General features: G+C 32.1%; 1 protein-coding gene across 2 annotated transcripts in view; it reads right to left on the reverse strand.

Moving 5' to 3' along the window:
- Positions 1-24,130, reverse strand: part of TRDN (triadin) — a 226,506-nt gene extending 202,376 nt beyond the window's left edge. The window contains exon 1 of one of the 2 annotated variants that reach the window (XM_039854431.1): positions 23,941-24,130. In XM_039854431.1, the coding sequence (XP_039710365.1) occupies positions 23,941-23,962 (22 nt within the window). In that variant the 5' untranslated portion in view covers positions 23,963-24,130. The remainder of the gene's footprint in view (positions 1-23,940) is intronic. The other variant, XM_039854434.1, reaches the window with a different exon arrangement.
- Between the last annotated feature and the right edge of the window lie 238 nt (positions 24,131-24,368).

Here is a 24,368-nt window from a genome sequence, read left to right on the forward strand (position 1 = left end):
TAAGAGGCTGAACTCTGGGGTGGCATGAGGAATAAAGAGAAAGGGATGAAATTAAGAAATATTCAGGAAATAATATCTGTAGGGTTTGAATGATTTGATTATTAGAGTCCTGGGGTGGGGTGGATTAATGATATCATGATTAGAGAGTGAGGAAGATCAATGATTTGATTAGTAGAGTTCTAGCAACTGAAGGTAGATAGATGGTATCATTTACCAAGACAGAATATTTAGGAAAAGAAGCAGTTTTGCTGGGGGAAATGATGCATTTACAGTCACTAGAATAGCCTTGATACCTATTTGGAGAAAATAATGATCGCATCTTAATTTTTATTTTTTTATAATTATTAGTAAATATGCCCAAAATTTATACACATACATATTTTTACTGCATGCATAAGGGGATATGATTTACGTATCATTGTTGATAAGATTCATGAAGATTTATTTGTTTACAAAATAAATATTTGATTTGAGTATTAAGGTGCCATCACTGTGACTCTTGCAACAAAGTAGCCTAATAGTGTGCTGCTTTCTATTCCAGTTTCATTCTAAATGACTCTTTGTCAAAATAAAGATTTTGTAATTATTTCTATTAAAGCCATATATATATATATATATATATATATATATATATATATATATATATATACGCACACACACATACATACACACATATGTATGTATAATAAACTATTATACATATAATATTTGGACAAAACTTCTCTGAACATATTGGAGAGGAATAAGCTGATATTTTAGAAAATAGCAAAATAATTGACATAATATATTAGACATATAAGACTATTAATATAATTCAAGACCATTTAGTGATGGCAGCCAAAAATAAATCTATTTAATAAAAAATAAAACAAAAAAATTGCATTATAAATATTAACCATAGTTTAAATCTACTTTTAGACCACAATATATTTTAAGTCACCTATTTTATTTTTGATGGTTAATGTCATTGAATAAAACTTTCAATTTTAACTTTTAGTGGCATAGGGAGAATGGGCTTATCATCACTGTGAAAGAGAAAACGCAGCCAAAGTTCATTACTGAAAAATAGATCCTTTGAAAGACCATGGTCATTAGCCGATGTGACCTAACTGAAGTTTATCTTCATGTTTTCCATAAATAAAAAATTTGTAGAATATATTTATAGTCCAAACAAGATAAAAAGGGAGCTATTTAGTGAAATTATAAAGATCAAAAGGATAATTTAGTGGAGTAGAAAAAGAAGTATTTTCATAATTTAAATATAAGCTTTATTATTTCAAACATAATAAAATACCACTTATTTTATATATCTAAAAACATTTTAATTGTATAATTTATCCACACATAAACATGAATTTTACATAAATTCATACATATATCTGACCAAATATAGACTCTTATTAAATGTAATGATTTTTCTCTTTGTTTTCGCTTTCTTCTCTACTTTGTTTATGGTATTATTTATTGTCTCATAGATTTACATATATATATGTAAATGTATATATATATATAAATGTTTCCATCTTTAAAAAAGTAGTCTGTATTTTTAGTGTTAGGAAGTTTCTCATCACGAGGCTTTACACATAGTTTCCTAGGTTTTCAATTGAAAAAGTCTCAATGAGTCCATAAGAAAGCATTGCCTAGTGGTTCAAGATGTTGTTGCCATTCATATTTCAAGCATTTAGTGAATGGCAATTTGCCTGTACTTCAATTTTTTCCAAATTTAATTGTGTATAAACATTATCCATGGAAGACTGATGTTCAGTGATACGTGAACAGTTATTTCTAATATTCTATCTTCCTAAACAGCTTAAATTTAGTTTACTTGATTATTACAGAAAAAATAAAGTATCAAAGTATGGTTTTAATAACATACAAATATGAACAATTCTAGAGAACTTGTCAGAAGTAGCTCTAGGGTAGCAAGCTTAGAGAAAGATATATAAAGGAAATTATTCCTTTCGCAGGAGACAGGGATAGAATTTCCATAGTTCTATCTCAGTCAGAGATAGCGATGTGAGTTTAGTTTTGTGGGGTCTCCCTCACCTCTCAGTGCATAAAAGTATAGAATAGTTTCATCTTGGAGAACTGGCACCCTCACAGTGATATCCAGTGAGCTAAGCAGAGACTCAGGGACCTGGATGCTGACCACAGCTCAAGTGTTAGCGCCTTCATTTATAGAACAGAATCTGGGCCTACATTATTTTTAAGATTTCTTCAAATTGCAAATTAAAACACTATTTAGTGAAAATGGTCAACGACCAGCATATTAAATAGTCCATGTATATCAGAGGAGAAAAAACATAAAAGGCTTAAAAAGCAATTTTAGAAAATAAATTACACTGTTTAATGGCAGGAAGAAGAAAGCAAAAACAAAAGAGAGGGAGAGTGATATGCTCGTATATATATGTATTTTACATACATATATATTTATAAAACATATTATTTTTATGTTATACATCATGTGTATGTATGTGATTTTTATTATGGGCTTACTATGTACCAAGCACTGCGCCCAGTACTTTAAATCTATTTCTTCACTTAATCCTCAGAACAGCCTAAGGGAGAATTGTAATTATTGACATTATCTCGCAGAGGAGAAAATTGAGGACCCGAGAGATTAAGTAAATTGTTCAAGAACATACAGCTTGTGAAAGAATCAATATGGTCAAATAAATGCAGAGTCTCGTATTTGTAGAAAAAAAAACTCTGAGAAGAGAATTCCTATAATATAGACTCAGTATATGATGTATATGAATTCGGACAACACAGATTCAAATCGTTTCTCTACATCTTACTAATAAGTTGACCATGGGTAAATTGTTTTATCTCTCTGTACTTCGATGTCCTTATCTTTAAATTTGATTATTAATATGATCTATCTTCTAAGGTGTCAAGTATTTGCAATTGTATCTGGTTCTCAGTACGTTCACACCAAGTGTTAATTACCCTGTCGCCAATTTCACTTTAGCCTTCTTGAAATACTTTCGTAAATCTAGTGTTTATCATAAATATCTCCAATAAAGAAATCACTAAGTAATGAAAATTGAAGAAACCAGGACAGTGTTCATACAATTCAAATATGTGGTTATGTAAGTTCATTAAATTTGGCAAAATTTATCCTGGAACGTACGAACTTTTCACAAAGAAGAAATATAACTGACCCATAAATGATAACCTCAACCTCATTATGCAATAAGTACAAATTTTTTTAAATGATATATTATTTTTTCTCAATTCAGATCAGAAAATAAAAGTACATTATATAGTATTGGCAAATTTGTATATATATATATATATATTTCCAAAAGCTTAAAATTACATACCTTTAAATCAAAATTTTAAATTGTTACAAAGGAATTAATTATGCTGGGCAAAGATGTGACCATTTCTATGCTGTTTATAATCATGAAAAAAAGATAGAAGTAATATAAATACCCAGCATAAAAAGATTGGCTAAACAAGAAATATAATGAAATACCACACAGCCATGCAAATGTGATTAAAATGTATATTTACTGGAAAAAAAAGATATTAAAAAAATTTAATGAAAGAAATCAAATTATAAAGCATTACTCGAGGCATAACCTCATTTAAAATTATATTAAATTATATCATATATATGAAAAAATTATAAGACCAATGTACGATTATAATAAAAGTGATGGGATTATATCTTTTTCTTCTTTCCGCTTATATGTATTTTCTTACTTTTTTACCTGAAATATATATTACTTGTATATTTAAAAGAAGTCTACTCTGCTAGTTTCAAAACCTGGCTTATGAACTCTGACTTATTAATGACATTAGAGGATTTTAAAAAGTCAATAAGACACAGATGGGGTAAAATTAGAAAATCAATCCTTTCCCCTCCCCTTTCATTTCTTCCTGCTGACTTATACTTGGTTTTTTAAGGCCACTCAAGTATCACCTCTAAACGAAATTCTTTCTGAGAATTTTCCCACTTTGATCCCTCAGCCATATTATGGACTGGTATATCATTTACGTGCTATCATGGCCTTGTATGCATAAATCATAATTGTTCTCTTATAAAGGTTACAGTTCTTATTATACTAAAATAAAATGCCTGTCTGCTTTTCCCATTAGTTTTTTATCATTAGCACCTCCTACTATATCTAGTTAAAAAAGAGGCACTTAGTATATGATTGTTCAGTACATGAAAAAATATAAGAAACTTGCCAATTAGAACACAGTTCATACTAGAAATCCTGAATGTAATTTCTTTCAATATATTGAATTTGCAAAATTAATTAATTAACATTGCAAATTGGATAATAAAGTATTAAGTGATAACTATAAATGATTTCATGGCTTTAATTTTTATTTGTTCAGTTGATTTTGTCAATGAACAGAATAATTCTTTAATGTATTAGTTATTAAGGGTATCCAAAAATATAGTAAAGTTTAACAAGTGCCATTTCTAATGACACCTGAGTAAATGGGTACCAGGGTATATGTTAGAGCTGAACATAAGTACACCAAAGAGCGACATGGCTAAGTCGTAGTCATGTGCCATTCTCATTGTAAAGTCTTTTTACCTTTAACACCTTTTTATCCACCTTCAAACCAGTCCCTGTTGTTTCCTACCACTTGGTAATATCTCTTATGTGACCTACAGTGAGCTTTGAGCTCCTGGTAACTCTAGTTCCATTAGCCCCCATACGCATTCATTTTGAAGTGATTTATTGAATGCCTACTATTTGCCAAGCACTTTGCTAGGTTCTTGGGATCAAAGAACCTTTTTTATGCTCTTTGCCTTTATTGTGCCACAATTAATAAGTGAGAGGTATCTATTAAATAATCATACAAATGGACAATGCAACTGTATAAATGCCAAACAGAAGACTTATCCATCCTATGGATCCTATGGGGCCTTAATCAGAGACAAGATCAATTTAGCTAAAATCTGAGGGATTAGTAAAAGTTAATTCAGGAAAAGGACACCAGGTTCTTCTTTTCCTTTCTACCTAAGTACGGGGACTTTCCTAGAAGGAGGTTAAATGAGCCTGTCCTGTTTTTTCATAGCATATGGCAAAAGAGAAACTGGTACTAAGTGCCCCTGAGAACCTAAGTGGGACTCCTGGAGTCTGAACACAATTAGGAAATCAGATCTGACCTTGAAAATGTGTTGAAATAATGTGATGAAATAATACATGAAAGATCTATGTAGAACCCAAAAAAAGTAGAGCAGGAAAAAGTATTTCCTGGTGAATTCAGCCCTATCCAACAGTACAGAATTGGCCAATCTTCAAAATTAGGTCACTGTAGAGGCTGAATTTTAGTGGTACAGTCCTGAACCATGAGGATCTTCCATTTCCAGAGTGAACTAACCCTTTGGGCCATGAAAATCCCTTTGCCCTATTTCCAGCACTAAAGTTTATTTTAATTAAATTATCCAAATACCTAAAAGTTGGAAGAGAATGAAATGAACTGAATCCAAATATTTTAGTCCCCTTAAAAAATTAAAATAACATTTCATATTTTACTCAGCCTCATCGGATATAAGTATTTAAACTCAGTCTCATTAATAAACTGGTTCCCGACTTATTCAGCAGAAGATAAGATCCTGAACTGCAGAGGGCTGTGGCAGATAAAGCGTAAGATGGTTTCTGTGATATATGTCTTCTGATGTTAATGCCCTTACATAATCTCCTCTTGAGTGTGGACATGCTCTAAGACTAGCTATTAATCAATGGGATGAAGCAAGGCGATGGAATGTGTATATATAAGATTGTAACACCTGACTTGCCTAGGAGTCTCTCTCTCTCTTGCTGGTGGTCATGTTGGGAGGCCCATGTGACAATGAATTAAAGACTGCCTTTAGGAATTGGCAGCAATCTCCAGCCAGCAGGGTCTTCCAGAAACCAACAAGAAACTGAGACCTAAAGTCATAAGGAATTAAATTCTACCAACAACCATGTGAGCTTAGAAGTAGATCCTTCCCCCATTTCACCATCACATGAGACCTCAGCCTGGTTAGCACCTTTATTGCATATTTGAGGGACAATAACATGAGGATCCAACTATGTCATGCCCAGACTCCTAACACATAGAAATTGTGACATAATAAATATGTGTTCTTTTAAGTAGCTTAGTTTGTGGTAATATTGTTACACTGCAACAGAAAAGTAATATAAGTGGGTTCACTAAACTGAATTAACCCTGGACTGTTTATCTTTATTTGTACAAGTTCTTAGAGTTGGAAGGAATATTTAAATGGTTTGAGAATTTCACAATTCTTGTAAAATATTAAATTGGATTAGTATGTAAAAAAGTTGAAATGTACAAACTCTATGTGTAATATTTTACTGTAAACTCTAAATATGAAAAATACAATTGCCAATAATTTCAGAATAACCAAGAGAACCAGACTGGGTAGAACAAAAGTTACACTATATTCACAAGATGTGAGAGAAAAAAAAAAAGAATTGAAACAATTGCCCCACCATACTCTGTGAAAGTTAGGGGAACATTATAATCATTATTATATAAGTAAGTAAAAATAAAATAATTTTTATATATTATTGATTATATGTATGCATGATTCATACATACACCTACAGCAATGTATAATTCTTCAGAGCTGCCATAATATTGTTTGATCAACATCAGAGAAAACAAATAAATTAAGATTAATGTTGTCCTAATATGTGTCAGGCAGTCTTGGTCTTGGGCACTTTCATATATATACCCTATGAAATGTCATTACAACCCTTTTATTATAGATAAGAAAACTGCATTTCAGAAAAATAAGATAATGTGAGAAAGTCACACGGTGGGTACCGGGGAAGGCAGAATTTAAAACTATGACCCTTTGACCTTACATAGTTTTTTTCACCAAATATTCTCAATACACAAAGCTAATAGTTAGTTAGCCAGTAAGCACAACACAGAATCAAGGCTGACATTTCTTCTAATTGCTTTGGTGAAGCTCTTGATGCTGTTGTTGTTTATTTGCTTGTTTTATCATCAGTCAGTACCTTTGCTTTGCTTGTTAATAAATTTTGAAACATTATATCTACATCTTCTCAAAATACAATATCATTTAAAATTTACAGGTTAGAAATTAATATAATTAAAAGACTGAAAAAATAAAGTACAGGACATGAAAATCATTTTTTTTTCTTGGCTCTTTCAATTAATTAAGTAAAAAGACTAGAACAATGGAAGATTAGTGTTCTAGAAGACAAGGAGTCACCATGGAGAGTATAGTGACTTCCTATTTTCAAGTTCAAAAATAAAAGTGGAAATTGTGTTAAATCTTAACAGTAGAGATTTAGGTGAGAACATCTTGACATAAGTATTGTTAGAGACAAATAGCTTTCTAAGGAAAATTTTTAGTACCTATGCATGGAAATATTTAACCATTAGATAGATATTCATTTTCTTTGATATTTCTTACAGTATAAGTATATTTCTGTTGAGAGGCAGGAGAAAAACTGGAAATAGTCTCCAGGCACATAATTTTATAACATGAATAACATATTTTAACATGAAATTTCTTGAAATGACCTTGAAAACTGTTTCAACTGTATTTTCTTACAATTCTATCTATTTTATATCATGACATTTCTTCCTCATCATAGGAATAAAATCAATAACTGAATATAGCATAAAGGTAAACTTAGATGTACAGTATAACAAGAAAAAGTGGTATATTTAGTGAATAATGACCCAAAATAAGTGTGAAAGGCAATTGTATTATCCTTCACTTACAAAAGAATTGGAAAATTTCACACACTGACTAAATCTAAGGTTCATATCCAGTGTCGACATGTGTTCTAGAAAACAGACTCATTATTTAGGTATGGTCAACTGATGCCAGAGTTTACGTGAGCAAAATACATTTATACCAGGAAACATGTCTAGTTCCAACTGAAATAAACTTAGAGATTTGCTAGCAGTTTAATAAATAAATATATTTAAATGTATATTTACAAGCTTTTGTTTCCTAATTAATATCAAAAACTCAAAATTTATCCGCTTAAAAGGAGAGAACACAATCTCAGCATAATCAATGTAATCAACATTATTAATTAATAATTTTCTTCTGCTTAACCTCATTTATGCAGTTTAATTGAAATTTTTTTTAAGTTAAGCATATGAACAGTTTACAGGTCTTTAGAGTGAGATATATGTCCAATTATTATGAAAGGATCAAATCTAATACCAAATATCCAATGATATTCAACAAATATGAATAGATAATAATTAATAATTTTTGAGTGTTACAAATCATCCAAATAATGGTCATACAATATATATTTTTAAAATCTAAGTCTTTATAAACAATCACAGACATTTATTAAAAGGTAAAAAATATTTTTAAGATTTGACGGGTTTGAAAGTATTTGACACTACTATCATACAATGAATAAGAGTTTGATAGCACACTATTAACCCAGCATTATGAACCTTTCTTCTTAAAAAAGGCTTCTATACACTCTTTAAAGAGTTAAATAAAAAATAGACAAGAAAAATTTCTTTCTCCTTCTGATATTTCTCACAATGTATCCATTGGTTTATTCATTTCAGTTGAAAAATCAGAGACTAAAACCAAAAGCAGAATTCTCTTCTAAGCACCCCTTGAAATGCTTTAGGATTTTCTTACTCAAAATGTTGTCCATGCACCAGCAGCATCCTCATCATCTGGGAGCTTGTTGGAAACACAGATTTTTAGGCATCACCATAAACTTACTGAACCAGAATCTGCCTTTTAACAAAATTCCCAAGTGATTCATAAGCACATAAAAGGTTGGGAGGCATTGGTCTAAGTATGAATAAATCACTTCCTACTTCAAACTCTCTACCATTCATAAAAACATTACCATGGAACAGTATTTAACTATCTTTTTTAAATAACCTTAAATTGACCCCTCTAATATTAATGCAAAGATAAAGTATAAATTTAGAAAAATAAGACATACTTACAAAATTATTCTAGAATAAAAATATCATTACTAGCTGCCATTACATTTTAAATGTTTCTAAAATCATTTTAATTACATTTATCAAAGAATATTTCCCTATAACAATGTCATAATTTTTTATGATATGGGTACCAAATAATTTTATTTAATGCTTTATAACAGTGTCTCATATGTTGTAGGAACTCAAAATTTATTAAGATAAAAACTTTATGTTTATATTTTATTCTATGCATCACAGGTAAAATGCATGTATATTTCATATTTATTTTTATGCATTTATACTGTGTAAATACTACAAATATTAGGTATTTATGATTTCTAACTACTTATAATTTTGCTCTGTTTTTGTATTCTTTCTTTTCTGAAAAATTTCCTTTAATATTCATCATCAAAGATATATCTATGTGCATTCTACCTTTCAGTAGACATCTATGTTTTCAGGTTAAACTGAGGAAACTTTATTTTCCTACAAATCTAACTTTACATTTACTTAATTCCAAATCTTACTTTTCTAACTTTTATTACTTCGACAATTTTATTTAACTTCATTTGTAATATCTTCTTGTATACCATATCATGATCACCTTTTTTCTTTATTTGGTCTTATTGGGAAGATATTTAAGTGCAGAGATTGTGTCAGCAGTTTAAAATCTGCAGGAATTTTATTCAAAGATACTTTAGAAGTCCTAAGCAAAAGGAAGAACGTTTGAGAATTCGAACATAAAAGGGAGACATTTATTTTAGTTTGAACAGCACGGAGAGTGATCATACATATTTCACCTACCTAAAACAGATCATGTTTAGCTGACATGAATGTGAGTTTCATGAAATTTATCTCCGACCTGATTTTTTTAAACTACAGCAGTGTCAGCTTTCTATTAATAGGCTCTTATCCAGCGGAAAACATACAGAGCTTTCTGGCATGTGTACACCTAAGAATGTGTAGAATACTCATTCTAAAGAAGGGCAGGTGTCCTGGTTTAAAAATTAAGGGAGCCTTTTAAAGGAGATCACTTTATAATCATCTAGACAGTGTGGAAAATATATATAGATATTGTGTGTAGGTGACTAAATATATATACAAATGTTATCGATTATAAAACAATTCAGTTTGTGCTTTATAAATACTTATAAATACTTATAGAACTGAATGGAAACAGATTAATGGTAGAGATACTGAGAAGAAATAAATATTACACAAACTAGAACCTTGTTTTCTAAGATCTACAATTATCCACTGGTGGAAATACAAACCAAAATGAAGGGTATTTCTAACTTTGCTTATTATTAGGGCGGGGGCGGGGAGTGCGGAAATGTTACTAGAAAACCCTGTTTATTGGAAGGGAAGTTAGCACACATTTTTACAGAAAGTGTAACCTAGTTAGTCATTAATTCATTCTTAATTGTCTCAGTAATGAGCTTTGTGACCTTGAAAGAGTAGCTCCTTTATAGCCTCAGGTTCTTATACAGAAGGGAGACCTATTCATTTTATTTAAAACCTTTTAAGATTATTTAATGGAAAATAAATTTGCAGGTCTTCTATATCAATTTTATATAAACCTTCTGAAAATTTGTCTTGGTGCATAGGAGAGATTTACAGTAACCAGATAGGTACAAGTATATGAATTTTCTACTACTGTCATAAAAAATTATCACAAACTCAGTGGCTTAAAATAACGCAGATTAATTATTTTACAGTTCTGTGACTCAGAAGTCTAACATGGATTTAGAGGCTAAAATCAAGGAGTCTGCAGGTCTACATTCCTTTCTGGAGGCTCTAGAGGAGCCACGGTCTCCTTGCTCTTTCCAGCTTCTACAGGCTACCACATTCATTCGCCACCATCTTTAAAGCCAGCAGTGGCTAGTCAAGTCCTGACATCGCATCTCCCTCTGACTGGAGCCAGGAAGGTTCTCCACTTTTAATGACTGATTTGGTTAGATTAGGTCCACTCAGATATTCAGAATAATCTATCTCCAGGTCCTTAATTTAATCAAGCCCCAAAAATTCCTTTTTGCCATGTAAAATAACATATCCACAGGTGCTGGGGATTAGGATGTGGATATCTTTAGGGGTCATTATTATGCATGCTATAACTCATATTTTCTCTACTCTTTATCAATAAACATGTGAACACTCCTCTGTGCAAAGTATTGCTTAGGCTTGCTCAGTAGATCAAAGTGTTGTGTGGGGATCTTACATACTGAAAGTTGCTTCAGTTCCCTGGCTCACAACCAGAGCTTCTTTTAAACATACTTATCAAAAAAAAATGTGTTCACTCACATTTGGAAACTATGCCAGAGGGGTGGTAATTGAGAATCTGTTTCAATGAGTCCATCAACAGAAGGAATTTCTCCTCCTCCTCTTCCACCTCTTTCCTCTTCTCCCCCACTTCCCTTCCTCTCACAGTTTATGATTCAGAAAGTCTGGGGTGTACTCTAATTAGTAACTTAATTTAAAAGGTAAAATTTCTAGTAAGTTCTCAGATGATGCTGATGCTGTGTCCAGAAAGCTTATATGCATTCATACATTTTTATCCCTAAAAAACTAAAATTGAAAATTGAAAAAAAAAATGAAAACAGAAAAAAGAATTGTCTGTTGTACCCATGAGCTTCATGAGTTTTCACAAATGGAATTTTCTCACTTTTATTTTTAGTGATAACAAAATATAAGAGGATATAAATATTCTCTTAACCCTTCCTTTCTCCCTCACCAAGGCAGTTTAGCTTTCCATATCAACGAAACTGGCTTCCATTAAATTGAAAATAGGATCATCTTTGAGAAGTATAGCTGGAAAATGAACATAAAGTGGATAAAGTTAAATTTCTGAAGCTGTTTCCTTTTAAAGATAGGAGGTCCCAATCGAAAGCAGAAAGATTAGAATTGGAAACAAATAAGTCTTGTCTGAAGATGAATAATTGCAATATTCTAATAATGTTATTTAAGTCTAATTAAATATTGTGTCTATCGAATAAGAATTACCAGGAATCCTAGAAAAAGTGATTCCAAGCAGCAAAGATTTGATCATACTCACTAGTACCAGTAAGAACAAGATCCAGAATCTGTTGAGGATGAGGATTCTAGTCATCAGATAGATGTTTTCTATATTAACATAAACTCCGTGAAAACAGGGACTGCTTTTTGCTGATATTGGCCTAGCTCCAAGCACAATGATTGGCAATGAGGAGGCATGACACTTAACAAATATTTATTGAATAATCTTTTTTATGCCAGGTTGTGCCAGGTGTAAATGCTAATTTTTGAACTGCTGCCTATACAGTCTCAGACAGGGTCACTACATATTGGAGATTACTTCTGTATCTCTAAGCTACCACATTCATTCATAGAGTATAGTACCATGAAATAAATATACATTGATGATAGAACCATAGAATATTAAACTAAAAATAAGAGAAATGACCATAGCAGTATGGTTATAATAGCCTCCCAATTAAAAAAAAAATTCCAATAAATAAATAAATTATGACACTCATATAATGCAATTCTTTACAGCAAAAAAAAATAATAATAATAACAAACCACAGCTACATACAACAAAATAGATGCATCTTATAGTGTTGAATTAATTCAGCAAGACATAAAATAATACATGCTTTGTGGTTCTATTTATATAAAGAACAAACAATAGAACTAAGCAATATTATTTGTAAATGAGGAAGTCATAAACCTATAAAGCAAAGCAAGAAGATTATCAAAAAAGTCAGAATAGTTGTTTCCTGTGAGGGAAAAGTTGGAGAAAGAGATGTTTTGATTGGGAAGCAAAACCAAAGTGAGTGTCAGTTGGTGGATGGGCAGATGGGAATATGCTTCAAAGGTGATGGAAATATTGTTTCCTGATCTGGGTGTTGGTTATGTGGATGTCAACTCCATTACTGTTTAGTAAATGATAAATAAATATAAATGACTTATGCAGCTTTCGGTGCCAATATTTTACAAAAAGAATTTTAAAGAAAAAATTTCAAACATTTTAAAAACTATGTGACTCATAATATTTCTTTTAACACCGAACTGATAAGATGGCTGGTCTCTTGAAAACCAAGTGGGACAGTATTATTCAAAAATTGCCACAGTTATCTAATTCATTTTTTACTTATAGAGTTCGTGTGCATTTTGGCTTCTAGGTAGGTCAGTGTTACCTAACAATTTAATTTTAACTGAGTTCCTACATGATTGGAAAACACATTTGTCATTTTGGTAGTGATAGAAAGGATTAAAAAAAAACATTGGAGGTACTCTAAGTAGACATGTAGAGTTCAACATGTTACAACATAGGGTGATTATCAAGTAAAGAAATGTAATCCACCTTCGAGTTCATTACTTAGTTTCTGTAAAACTACATGAGGCAATTTTGCAAAGTCCTGTCTTTCAGTTTACCCACCAGGGCTGCTTCCACCTGTGTCTTTCCTCAAATTATGCTGTCACTTATCAACTCATTAGCTCAAGGACACAGAAAATAAGCCATCACCTTTCACCGATTTTTCTCAAAAGGGAATCATGTCATTCCATTTAGCTTGTGAATCTCTTTGCCCCACACTTCCTTAAAATTAACGTCCTTTTTTTCTTTCTACTGTAGAATTATAAATAGTAAATCAAGGCAGCCAAATATATTTCAGTAAGAATTTCATTCTATTCCAAATAACTTTCTAATAGTTGGTATGCTAACTCTTAGTTGGTACACTAACTCTTAGTTGGTAACTGACTAGAGGATATTAAAAAGACCTTTCCACCAGCCTACGTCTCCCATCATAACCTAAAAAGAATCTTCTCTATAAAATTAGAAGATAACTAAGCCAGGAGTTTCTCATAGTTGAATATTTGATCCTACCTCCTTCAAAACTGTTAGCACCTATGCTCACCTTTGTCTTAGGTTCTTGTTGGTTGTTAACCAGGGTGTAGTTTAGCATCCCTATAGGAAAACACATGTGATTGTTTCTGGAATCAAAATTATGGTAAGGGGTGCTACTGTATGCTAATTATCCTGCGATATTGGACAAATTCTCTTACCCCAAATGCCAATAGAATGTGTTTATTCCACCTCTGATTATCCAACATAAAGCATGAGGCCAAGATATTAATTTAGTAAAAATATATTTAATTATTGTTTGTTAAATAAATTAATCTAGAATTTTTAGGATCTAAGGCTATTGATAAAATGTAATTCTTTGCTTTGTCATTATGTCCTATCCTTTCATTCAGAAATATCCTTCAATTTTTAACTTATTTATAAGAATCTCTGATCAACCAACCTCATCTATTTTCCTTCTTCTAAAATTTCTCTGATAATCATATCTCATAGCACTTGATTTATTTGTTATTAATTCATTTTTTAGTTGTTTCATACATGTAAATGTTGTCTACTTTAGACTTGATTGATGTGAAACCAAAAAATCTATCTCACATCTTTTACAATATAATTACAATATTTTATCAGTTCTTATTTCAGGAAACTATTAACTTCTTAGGAAACAGCCTTGTATCATATAGCTATTTATACAATTATTTCATTTCTCCTTGAGGACTATATATATAGTTAAACTAGGTCGTCTGGCAACTGTAAAACTATTTTTTCTAATTACTTCTCTTCCAGTCACTATGTACAAAGTCTCTAGAGGATTCTGCTGACTTATTGCTAGTTATTCCTGTTCTAGGTACTTCTTGATTATATCTTCCGAACCTCAGACTAAGGACCACATCTCTTAAGCCTCTCCTTGATGAAGGCCTTTATCATCTAGAAAATCCTCTTGCCTTGCTCCAATGCTTAATACAATGCCATTATAGGACATCTTGACAAGACCACTGGCTTGTAACACTAGTTCTCATAGTACGTAGAACACTGACCATAAAATTAGTTTTTATCTAACAGCTGATTTCTCCTTATTAACTTGAAGAAACTTATTTAGTGAGTAACTGTTTGACAGTTAGTATTATTTCATCATTTCTTTATTAATTAGAAATGGAGCTTCATTAATACAAACTAAACTCAAAGTAGAGTATTTGGTCATGAAAAGCAGCAATTAAAATATAAATAATGGGAGATCTCTCACATAGGAGGGAAAAAAACTAGAGGTCATAAAAAACAATTAGTTCAAAATAAATCAGGAACATAAGACATCCAACCTTTTCAATACTATAGCAATTGGATTCCTTAACAAAAATAGAGTATTTAAACCAGGATTGTTACCCAATTTCTTAGCCAGGTAATTCTGTACCTTAGTCATCCTAGGGCTTCATCCCACAGATAGACCACTAATTCTCACCTCCACCTACCTCTTATTCCTTCATCTGTACGTTGATCATACCTGTTCTTGACCTCCTTAATCTTTGGCAAGCTGTTTCACCTTCCCACCAATGCACGTATATTGCAAATCATCAGAGTCAAGAATTGAGCACTCTTTATTATTCTAAAGTTAGTGTCAGCAAGTTTCAATGTGTTCACTAATCATAAGATTTATGAATGATAAAATGACTTTGTTCAACTAAATTAAATACCCATCATTCATAAATCCAACTGAAGTCATATTTTTTAAATCTGTCCATTTTCATTTTCCTGATTATTTTGTGCTTTTTTTTTTTTTTGCTTGTTTTTCAATCTACTATATCAGAGTCAGAGAACTTGTATTATTTATCTTCATGTCCTCATTTTATGGCACTCAGCCTGGCATATAATAGGTGATAAAGTATTGACTATAACTGAACCTCTGACATGACCTAGTGCTTTATAAGTCTACTTATAGGTTGGTAGTTAATATCATAGAATGTAAAATTTTATTATATTTCAAATGGATATATTTTGTTTGCTTTTCTCTAAGTACAACGCCTAATACTTCTGTGGATTTTGAATGTACAAGGTTGGCGTTTTACCATACTGTGGTAACACAGATTTTATACTACACTCTTATTCCCTGAGGCCATTATACATAAGTAAATAAGAATAACCAGGGACAAAATAATAGCTCCAGAATTGAATGTCAAAGAAGTATCACTTTATATTTACCATTTTTGTCTTTATATTATATCAAATGTCTACCACAGAAAATTCTCTTAATTACATGATGATTTTAGTTCAAAAGGCAAAATAAATTTTCCAGGGAGACTTTGCTAAAAATGTATTTTAAAATATAAGTGGAAACTGATTCTCTCACACCCACACACTCACCAATATACTAGGACCCTTTTAAAAGAACTTTTAAATATTATGAGCTCTTTTTTCTTTTTGTGTTCTCAACATTTTAGCGACCTACATCAGAGAGAGGAGAATGATGCAGCAAATGAGTAATGAAAATAAAACCAGTTTATCACAATGAGCTGTAGCCTCATGCTACCTGAATGAAGCCAAGTTTCCCCTGTAAAAAGCAGGTTGCTGAATATAAATTATCTTCCTTCTCCTAGGTTAAAAGATTACATTTAACTTGTTTAAGTGAAGACCACATGCCCCAGCCCCTGCTTCAGATACCAAATTAGAAAACATCTAAACCATATATACTCATATGTAATATTTAAGTACATTATAAGTGAAATGGACTCTGTTGTTTATGAGGAAACAGCTCATTTACATACCAAAGGATCTCTCAAAATCATAAATGCTGTGCGCCTTCGACAGCTTGCTTTAGCACAGAGATGTAGATAGGCTTGATGTTTAGAGAGCATAACTATTACAGAGAGAAGAACTTTATTCATTACACATATGCCAACAACATGCTTTTTAACTTCCTTTGAAGGTGGAAAGTACTATAATTTCAGATCAAGAAGTTAGTTCATCTATCTCTGAATAACCCTCACTTGGGGCAATACATGTTTAGGTGACACTCAAATAAGTATTTCCTATTAGAAACTATGCATGGCATTCATTATCGAGAGAAAATGGGAATTGAGGAACCAAAAAACTTAACTTCGACAGATCTTCCTAGAACTTTAATTTGAACAGAACCTAAACTCTATAAACTTGGAATTATTGTGTGATATTAACGCAGTTACCAGATAAAGGTTTTCCTCTAATTTGCACTTTTCGAATTACGTTACTTCAGAAAACATGCATTTTTTTAAATATATTAAGCATGTCTCCAAAGGGTTTCTTTTTATTGGAAGAAAGAAAAGAAAATACTGTTTTAAACTCTGTAACTGTAAAACTAAAAGCTTAACTGGAAAATCTTAACCATCTATGCATTCTCTTTTCAAATTGATATATTCAACCCAAAGGTCAATGTAGATGATTTTAAAATTGCTTAGGTGCACCATTTTATGTTTCTCTCATATTAAATATTGTTAACTGATTAAAAATTAATGCAAACAGCATTGGAGATTTTAACTCTCTAAGCATTCCCAAGCCCTTGGAATAGCTGAATAGCCTGAATTCATTTTGCATTTTAAAGCAGCATGATTTTTAAATTATAGTCACAATGATGACCAGAAATAAATAAGAAAAAATTGAGAAGCATTTAAGCTGACAAACAAAACATTTTCCGTGGGTACCGTGTGCTTAAGGTGTTTGTGTGTGTGTGGGAAAGGGCGGGAAATAGTAACTATTGCAGACCACAAAAGACACAATAAAAAGCTTCTTACTGAAACCCATTGAGGACCGATACTGCAAAGATATATTTTCTGTTCACTTTCATGAAGATCTGATATCATGGATGCTTTGCACAATTAAAAAAAGAAACTTAATTTGCCAACTAGCATAATCTTATATTAAGTTGAAAAGTTTCTTTTGTACTATTCATAATTAATTAAGACTTACCCACTAGTTTATGACACCCCACCCCCACCCCAACCCCAGCATGGCCCTTATCTTCCCTGACCACGTTTGGTTAAGTAGTGGAGCTAATGCTTGAACCCGGATTTCTGACTTGAAATGTCACAGGCTTTCTAGTCTATCACACTGCTTTTAATTATTTTAATGCTGCCTTCTCTCAACTCTGCATTACTTTTTCTCTTATTTTCAATGAACTATAGAACCCAATCATTTTCAAAATCTGCTTTTCTTATCTTTTTCTAAATTAAATTTGAGCAGTACAGAAGATCAAGAAGTTTTAGAGTCAGACTGATCAGATTTATGTTATATCTGCTTCCAGCCTTTCAGAATTTCTGTGACATTTAAAAGAGATATTCATGCAAGACTTTAGCACTTAATACCCTGTCAACATGTGTACATGAAGTTCCTGACCATCGCATTTTTTAGAACTATTTTTCCTTGCATCACATTGACGCCTTAGATTTTTAACATCTCGGATTTTAACATGGACCATCTCAAAAATTATCTGCTACCAATTAATTCTCTAATGTCACTAATAATTTTGAGAAATGATATGAAACTAACCTCCAGATTCCCACATTACAATGAATATATTTAAATATCATTATTTTCTTGTCTGCTAATAAAATGTAATATACATTTCTGGACCTCTCTGTCTAATACAAACATGCTTGCTTTCCATTTCAATAACAACAGACCATTCAATTTAGGGAGGAATATGCATTTACAAATAAATTTGGTGGACAGTGGCTTCACTGACCCACATATATTACAAAATAACTTATTAAAATCATTTACTTTACTAAAAACATCAGCTTTGTTCTTTTTTCCTAACTCTTTATTAAGGAGAGGCTTGCATATTCACAAAAGAAGACAGAATTTTATAACAAAATCCCATATACTCATCACCATTCCCAGAATCAACTCATGGCTAATCCTACACAACGACACTTCATCTACATCCCACGCTAGCATGTTATTTAGAAGCAAATTTTAAATATTCTACCATTTCACCCATATATATCTGAGTATGTATCTCCAAATAATTAGTTTTAAAGCATAACCATGATATGATTATTCCACTAAAAATAAGTAAATTTAATATTATCTAACATCCAGAGTGTGTCAAATTTCTAATTACATCATCAGAATTTTTTAAAGTTGTTTGAATCACATTCTAATAATTGTACACATGATGGTTGTTCTATTTTTACATTTCTTTTAAGCTATAGGCTTCCTTGGCATCTTTTTGTTCCTAGTAACTGATCTGAAAGAACTGGATTGTTTGTACTGTAGAGGTTCCCATAGCCTGGATTTTGCTGACTTCGTGTGATGGTATAGTTTGTAGCATAGTCTTCATCCTTCTATTTCTTAAAAATTGAAGGCTGTGTTTCTTTCATTGCTTTTCTTCTTTTCTTTATATTTTTCTCTCTCACGCGTGCGCTCCCTTTTTTTTTTTTGAGTCAGAAAAGTTAGTTCTAACCATCGTTTTAATGGTTGGTTAGGTTTTGCCTTGTATTTTGTCAAAAGTTTTCCTTTTTACTTCTAGACTTTCATCCAAGGGCTCTGTATTTTCCTTTATGCTACATAAAAAATTAAAATTAAAAAAATTTAATCTTGTATTTAAACAACTTGCACATAAGTCTTTTCATTTAACTGTGCCTCTCACCATCATGGTCCTCCTTTAAATATACTGGCTTATCAATGTCAATTTTAAAATCTATTCTTAGAACTACAAATGATATTCTATATGTGATTTATTGCTTTTCTTGAACAGGAGAACACAACCCAGAAGTAATTAGATCTTGAACCTGGTGCTTCATTCTCTTCCTTCTCTTCCCAGTCACAGCTTATCTCCTCTTAGGCCAGAGTAGCCACTCCTGGCTTTGGAAAGACAAACACTGATATACAGATTGAGTCTCTTTCTTCTCTTGATTTTACTATCTGTTGCTCTAGGTGATATAACTTGGGTACATAGTTATTAAATAGTCTGGCTGTGAATTCTTGATTTTATTTTTTAGAGCAACAGAGAATACTCATGTGTTATAGATTCTGTCGAAGTAGTGCATTGTGTAAAATAAATGACCATTTTTACTGTAAATTTTGAAATCATTCCCCTCGCGGGTTTGTAACAGAAGCAGTGAAATGTGGTTGAATTAATAGTAGGGAAAGAATTCTGGACATAATTTGATTGTATATTAATTAACTGGCAATATGAAAACATTATATATTTTATCAACTTTTTAAAAAGTCTCCATCTTTTCTACAAAGCTATTAAAAATTAACTAAAATTCATTTATTATCAAATTACTCAAAAGTTATATTTATATAGTGATATATTCTGTCAAATAGATGCTGGAATTGGTAGTTGAAAGTTCATATGAACCTCAGAAAGGGAAGCTAACTTTAGCATTTGTCTAGGAATAAGTTAGGCCTCTGGGGAAAAAAAAGGTAGAAGGCTATTTATGGTCTTAAACCTTAGTGCTATTTGACACTGATCCAGTCTGTGGCCAGCTCTAACCTACCCAATGTAGCATGGGCCAAACCATAATAGGGGCCTAGTATAGGCTCCCATCAACCTCTGAATTAATACTAGGCTGACTATTGGTCTCACACAGCAAGAAGAAGTAGTCAACATGACTCTGGAATCAGAGATGAGGGTGTGAATCTTGGTTACACCATAAACAGCTGTGTGAATTCAGGCAAATTTCTAACCTTTCTAAACCTCAGGTTCCTAGTCTGTAAATAGCAATAATAAAGCATGTATTTTATTAGGTTGTCCTGAGGTTTAAATGATCATATAACAAGTATAACACAGCACTTGACCTTTAATGTCTTCTGAATAAATGTACATTGTTATAATTATGATGACATAATTATTTTAATTTATCTTGGCCAGAATCAAAAGGTGTTGTTTCCCTAAAATCCTTTGGGGTTCAACTTTGTCTTAATTCTAGTTAATCTATTGCTCTGTACCTGATAAACAATTCCACATCTTGCATTACCTCCTTTCTTTTGTCAGATGAGGAATTCCAGCTTAAAACATGCAGTGGAAATATATGTGGAGAACTTAATAAGATTTGGAGACGTGCACTGCGTTATGGTTGAATAAGCACTAGGATAAGCCACAGGAGAGGTAAATTGTATCCTCAGACCTCCTCTCATTATCTGTGACTATGGGAGCCTCAGTTTTCCAAAAATTGAGGTGAGGACAGTGGACTAGAACTCTCTAAGGGGATATTCTAGCTCTAACTTTCTTCAGTGCTACAAGGTGTCTGCTTGCTTTATGATACATAGGTAGGAAGAGTAATCAGTAGATATCATAAGGCTATTAATGCAGTACTTACATTTCAGTGATGTGTCCAAAAGCGTGGCAAAGAAATATAGCAGATAAGAGAAAAGAATATTTCAGGTTGTATCAAGGCCCTATTCAAAAGTACATCTCTAATAAAAGACTGAAAGAAGGCTATTGTATATGGGATACAAAAAATGAAAATCATGAACCAAAACAATAATTCATAAAGATCTATGCACTCCAATATTCATGGCAGCACAATTTACAATAGCCAAAATATGGAAGCAACCTAAATGCCCATCAATAGATGTTTGGATAAAGAAATTATGGTTCATATATACAATGGAATATTACTCGGCCATTAAAAAAAATGAAATCTTACCATTTGCAATGACATGGATGGACCTAGAAGTTATTATACTGAGTGAAATAAGTCAGAGAAAGATAGATAGCATATGATTTCACTTATATGTGGTATCTAAGGAACAAAAAGAACAAACTAATCAAAAACAGACTTACAAATATAGTGGACAATTTGGTGACAGACAGAGGGGAGGGTGTTGAGAGGCTGGGAGAATGGAGCAAAGGGTTAAAGAAGTACAAATTAGTAGTTGAGAGTTGGGCACGGGGAGCATGGCAGAGGGAATACGGTTAGCATTATTATGATGACTAAGTGGAGAGCCAAGGGAAGGAGGAAGCAATTGGGGGGATTGTTTTATGAACATTATAGATGTCTAACCAATGTACTGTACACGTGAAACTACTTTAAGTAAATAAATTCATTTTTTCAAAAAGCGAGAATCATGAAGACAATGAAAAGTGCAAAATGGAGCAGCATGTAAGAGACTTTATCCCGAGAATGAAATTGGTACTAAACTTAAAAGTTAAGCTCATTTGAGTAGGCAGTCCAATTTTTATTTGAGAAGTATAATTAATAAAACATTTCTGAAAGGATAAAAACACATCATTGATGTTCCAATGACAAGAGTCTATGAATAGTTAAGGGAGTAGAAAAATGACCATCACCCAGGAGCTAGGTGGTATTTTTACATTTTTAATTTATTACTAATTCAATGTTTTGTTTTGTTTTGTTTTGTTTATGAGTGACTCCATAAGGTCTTCCAAGAACACTTTAAACTTTCCCATGAAGAGAGTACAAAAACAAAAGTTCTAATTTATATTCAGGAATTCTTCTGTAAAAATTTTTATGAATTAAATGTAAAAGTCTACAGAGCATAATCTACAGACAAGTCAAACATGTTTTGGCCAAGTGACCTCAAGAGTCAGCTGGCAGTCCACGCCCTGTGCAGAGGTAGGGAAATATATTCGTAAGTATCTTAATAACTCATGCAGGTCTAAGCAAGCAGTTTTTATAGATAGTGCTCTTTAAGACAAACTAAAGGCCATATGACTCAGAATATCTAAGGAATAGGAAAAATGCTATTTATATTTAGTTAGCAAATTCTCAACTAAAACTGGTGAAGACTAAACCTGATATCTTCTTACAGAAAAAAAAAAAAAAAAAACACAAAACAGATTTAAGGGAGCTAGATTCTAATTTTGGCAATACTGTGGTCTTGAGCACGTCACCAAACATCTTAGCTACAGTTTCTATTTCTGCAAAATGGAGGTAATAATGCCAACTTAATTGAATTGTGTGAGATTTAAATAAGTAAACACATGTAACATCCTGAGCAAAATGCCTGATATACATAGAAATCGCTCAGTAATTGTTTTTTGTTAGTTTGGGATATCAGACTAAATTTCTCAATGGAAGGTACAAATAAGACATTTCTCCTTATAAATATAGAAAATCTCCAACTCTGAAATCACTATGTATCCATACTAATGTCTACCCGAAGAGCCAAAATCACACATTCTATTTTTCAGTTGTCTGATTAAAAACAAACCAGCACAGCATTCAACTTGGAAGCTGTCAAGAGCACCACCTGTCTGATTTTCTTACAGCTGTCAGAAGCAAATTTTAGATCCACCTCCTAAATTTTTACCCCAGCTACAACCAGATTATGTCTTTATTCAATACTTTTCAGCTGTTTTAAAGGGTCTTTTTATTTTAAGAAATATATATAATTATATGTAATACATGTAAATATATGCATATGTAAAACATTTGCTACCATGGTCAAATAATGAAAATTATATGCTTTACTTAAGGCATGTACCTTTTCAAAATAAGCGCTGAAACAGAAAATACTTATTTTAATATAAAGATAGAATTCATTATTTAGAGGGAAAAGAGATGTTATTGTGTAAAAAGAATCAGAATTTGGCCACTTTTAAATTGTTTTATTCTAAAAATCATATTTATCTATAGTGATTTTGTGCAATTCTAAACCTTGTCTCTGAATATCCACCAGTAGTAAAATATATTTTAAAATTGTATGAACACATATCTTAAATTGTATATGAATCATATATGTGTGTGTATTTATATACTCTAGTAATAAAGGAAAAAAATAAAATCTCCATTTTAAAATATCATAAGGCAGAAATGCTCAAAATCATTTTTCTAAGTTTAAATATGAAATGCAACATTTTAAATTCATCATGGTCTTCATTCTTGCAAGCTTTGTAATTTTTGCTAGGTAAGATATCAGCCATAATGTTACATGACCATAACTATTTATAGAGGTGTGGGTGACACTAGTAACTAGTGGAGCCTTTGGCATAGCAAAGAAGTTTCCACATGCAAAATTTCAGAGAAATCTCTTCTCACTCCCCCAATACACAGATCTGCCAGCCTCTCAGCCCCCAAATCCACTTCTCTGATCCCGTGTAGAATCATTGATCAAGACAATTATCTAAAAGCAGCACCTAGAGTTGTCACATTGACTGTCAATGTGACTGTCAATTTCCATCTTTTTTTCTTTTTCTAGTTGATACTATTGGAAAATGGTAGCAATACCTTCAGCAGTGATCTCAGTCATGGTGGTTGGAGAAAGGAAGAGGCAGGCAAAAGTTCCCGTCAAGTGGTACTTTGCAGAATACTTTAGGATTGGAGAACTCTGATGGAGGATTCTGTGTGAAAACGTGAGGGCTCTTCGTTTTCCTGGCTGTTTCTGCTGCTTCTTTGTTGTCTTGTTGAACTTTGTCTCTTCTCTGCAGAGTTCTCCCCCTGGTAACAACCTGAGCCCTTTCCAAAGCAGCACTTGTGGCTCAGGCAAAAGTATCAGCTTCGAATAAAAATAGCCTCATCTCCGCAGGACTCTCAGCACTTTTTTTTTTTTTTTTTTTTTGGCACTCAAGGGGAACACACACAAGCACATATACTAGCTTTCCCGCCTCAAAGAGAAATAGGCAAAAATAAATAAATAAATAAGGAAGTAAAATGTA

Source organism: Pteropus medius, unplaced genomic scaffold (genome assembly GCF_902729225.1).
Source record: "Pteropus medius unplaced genomic scaffold, Ma_sr-lr_union100, whole genome shotgun sequence".
Lineage (NCBI taxonomy): Eukaryota > Metazoa > Chordata > Mammalia > Chiroptera > Pteropodidae > Pteropus > Pteropus medius.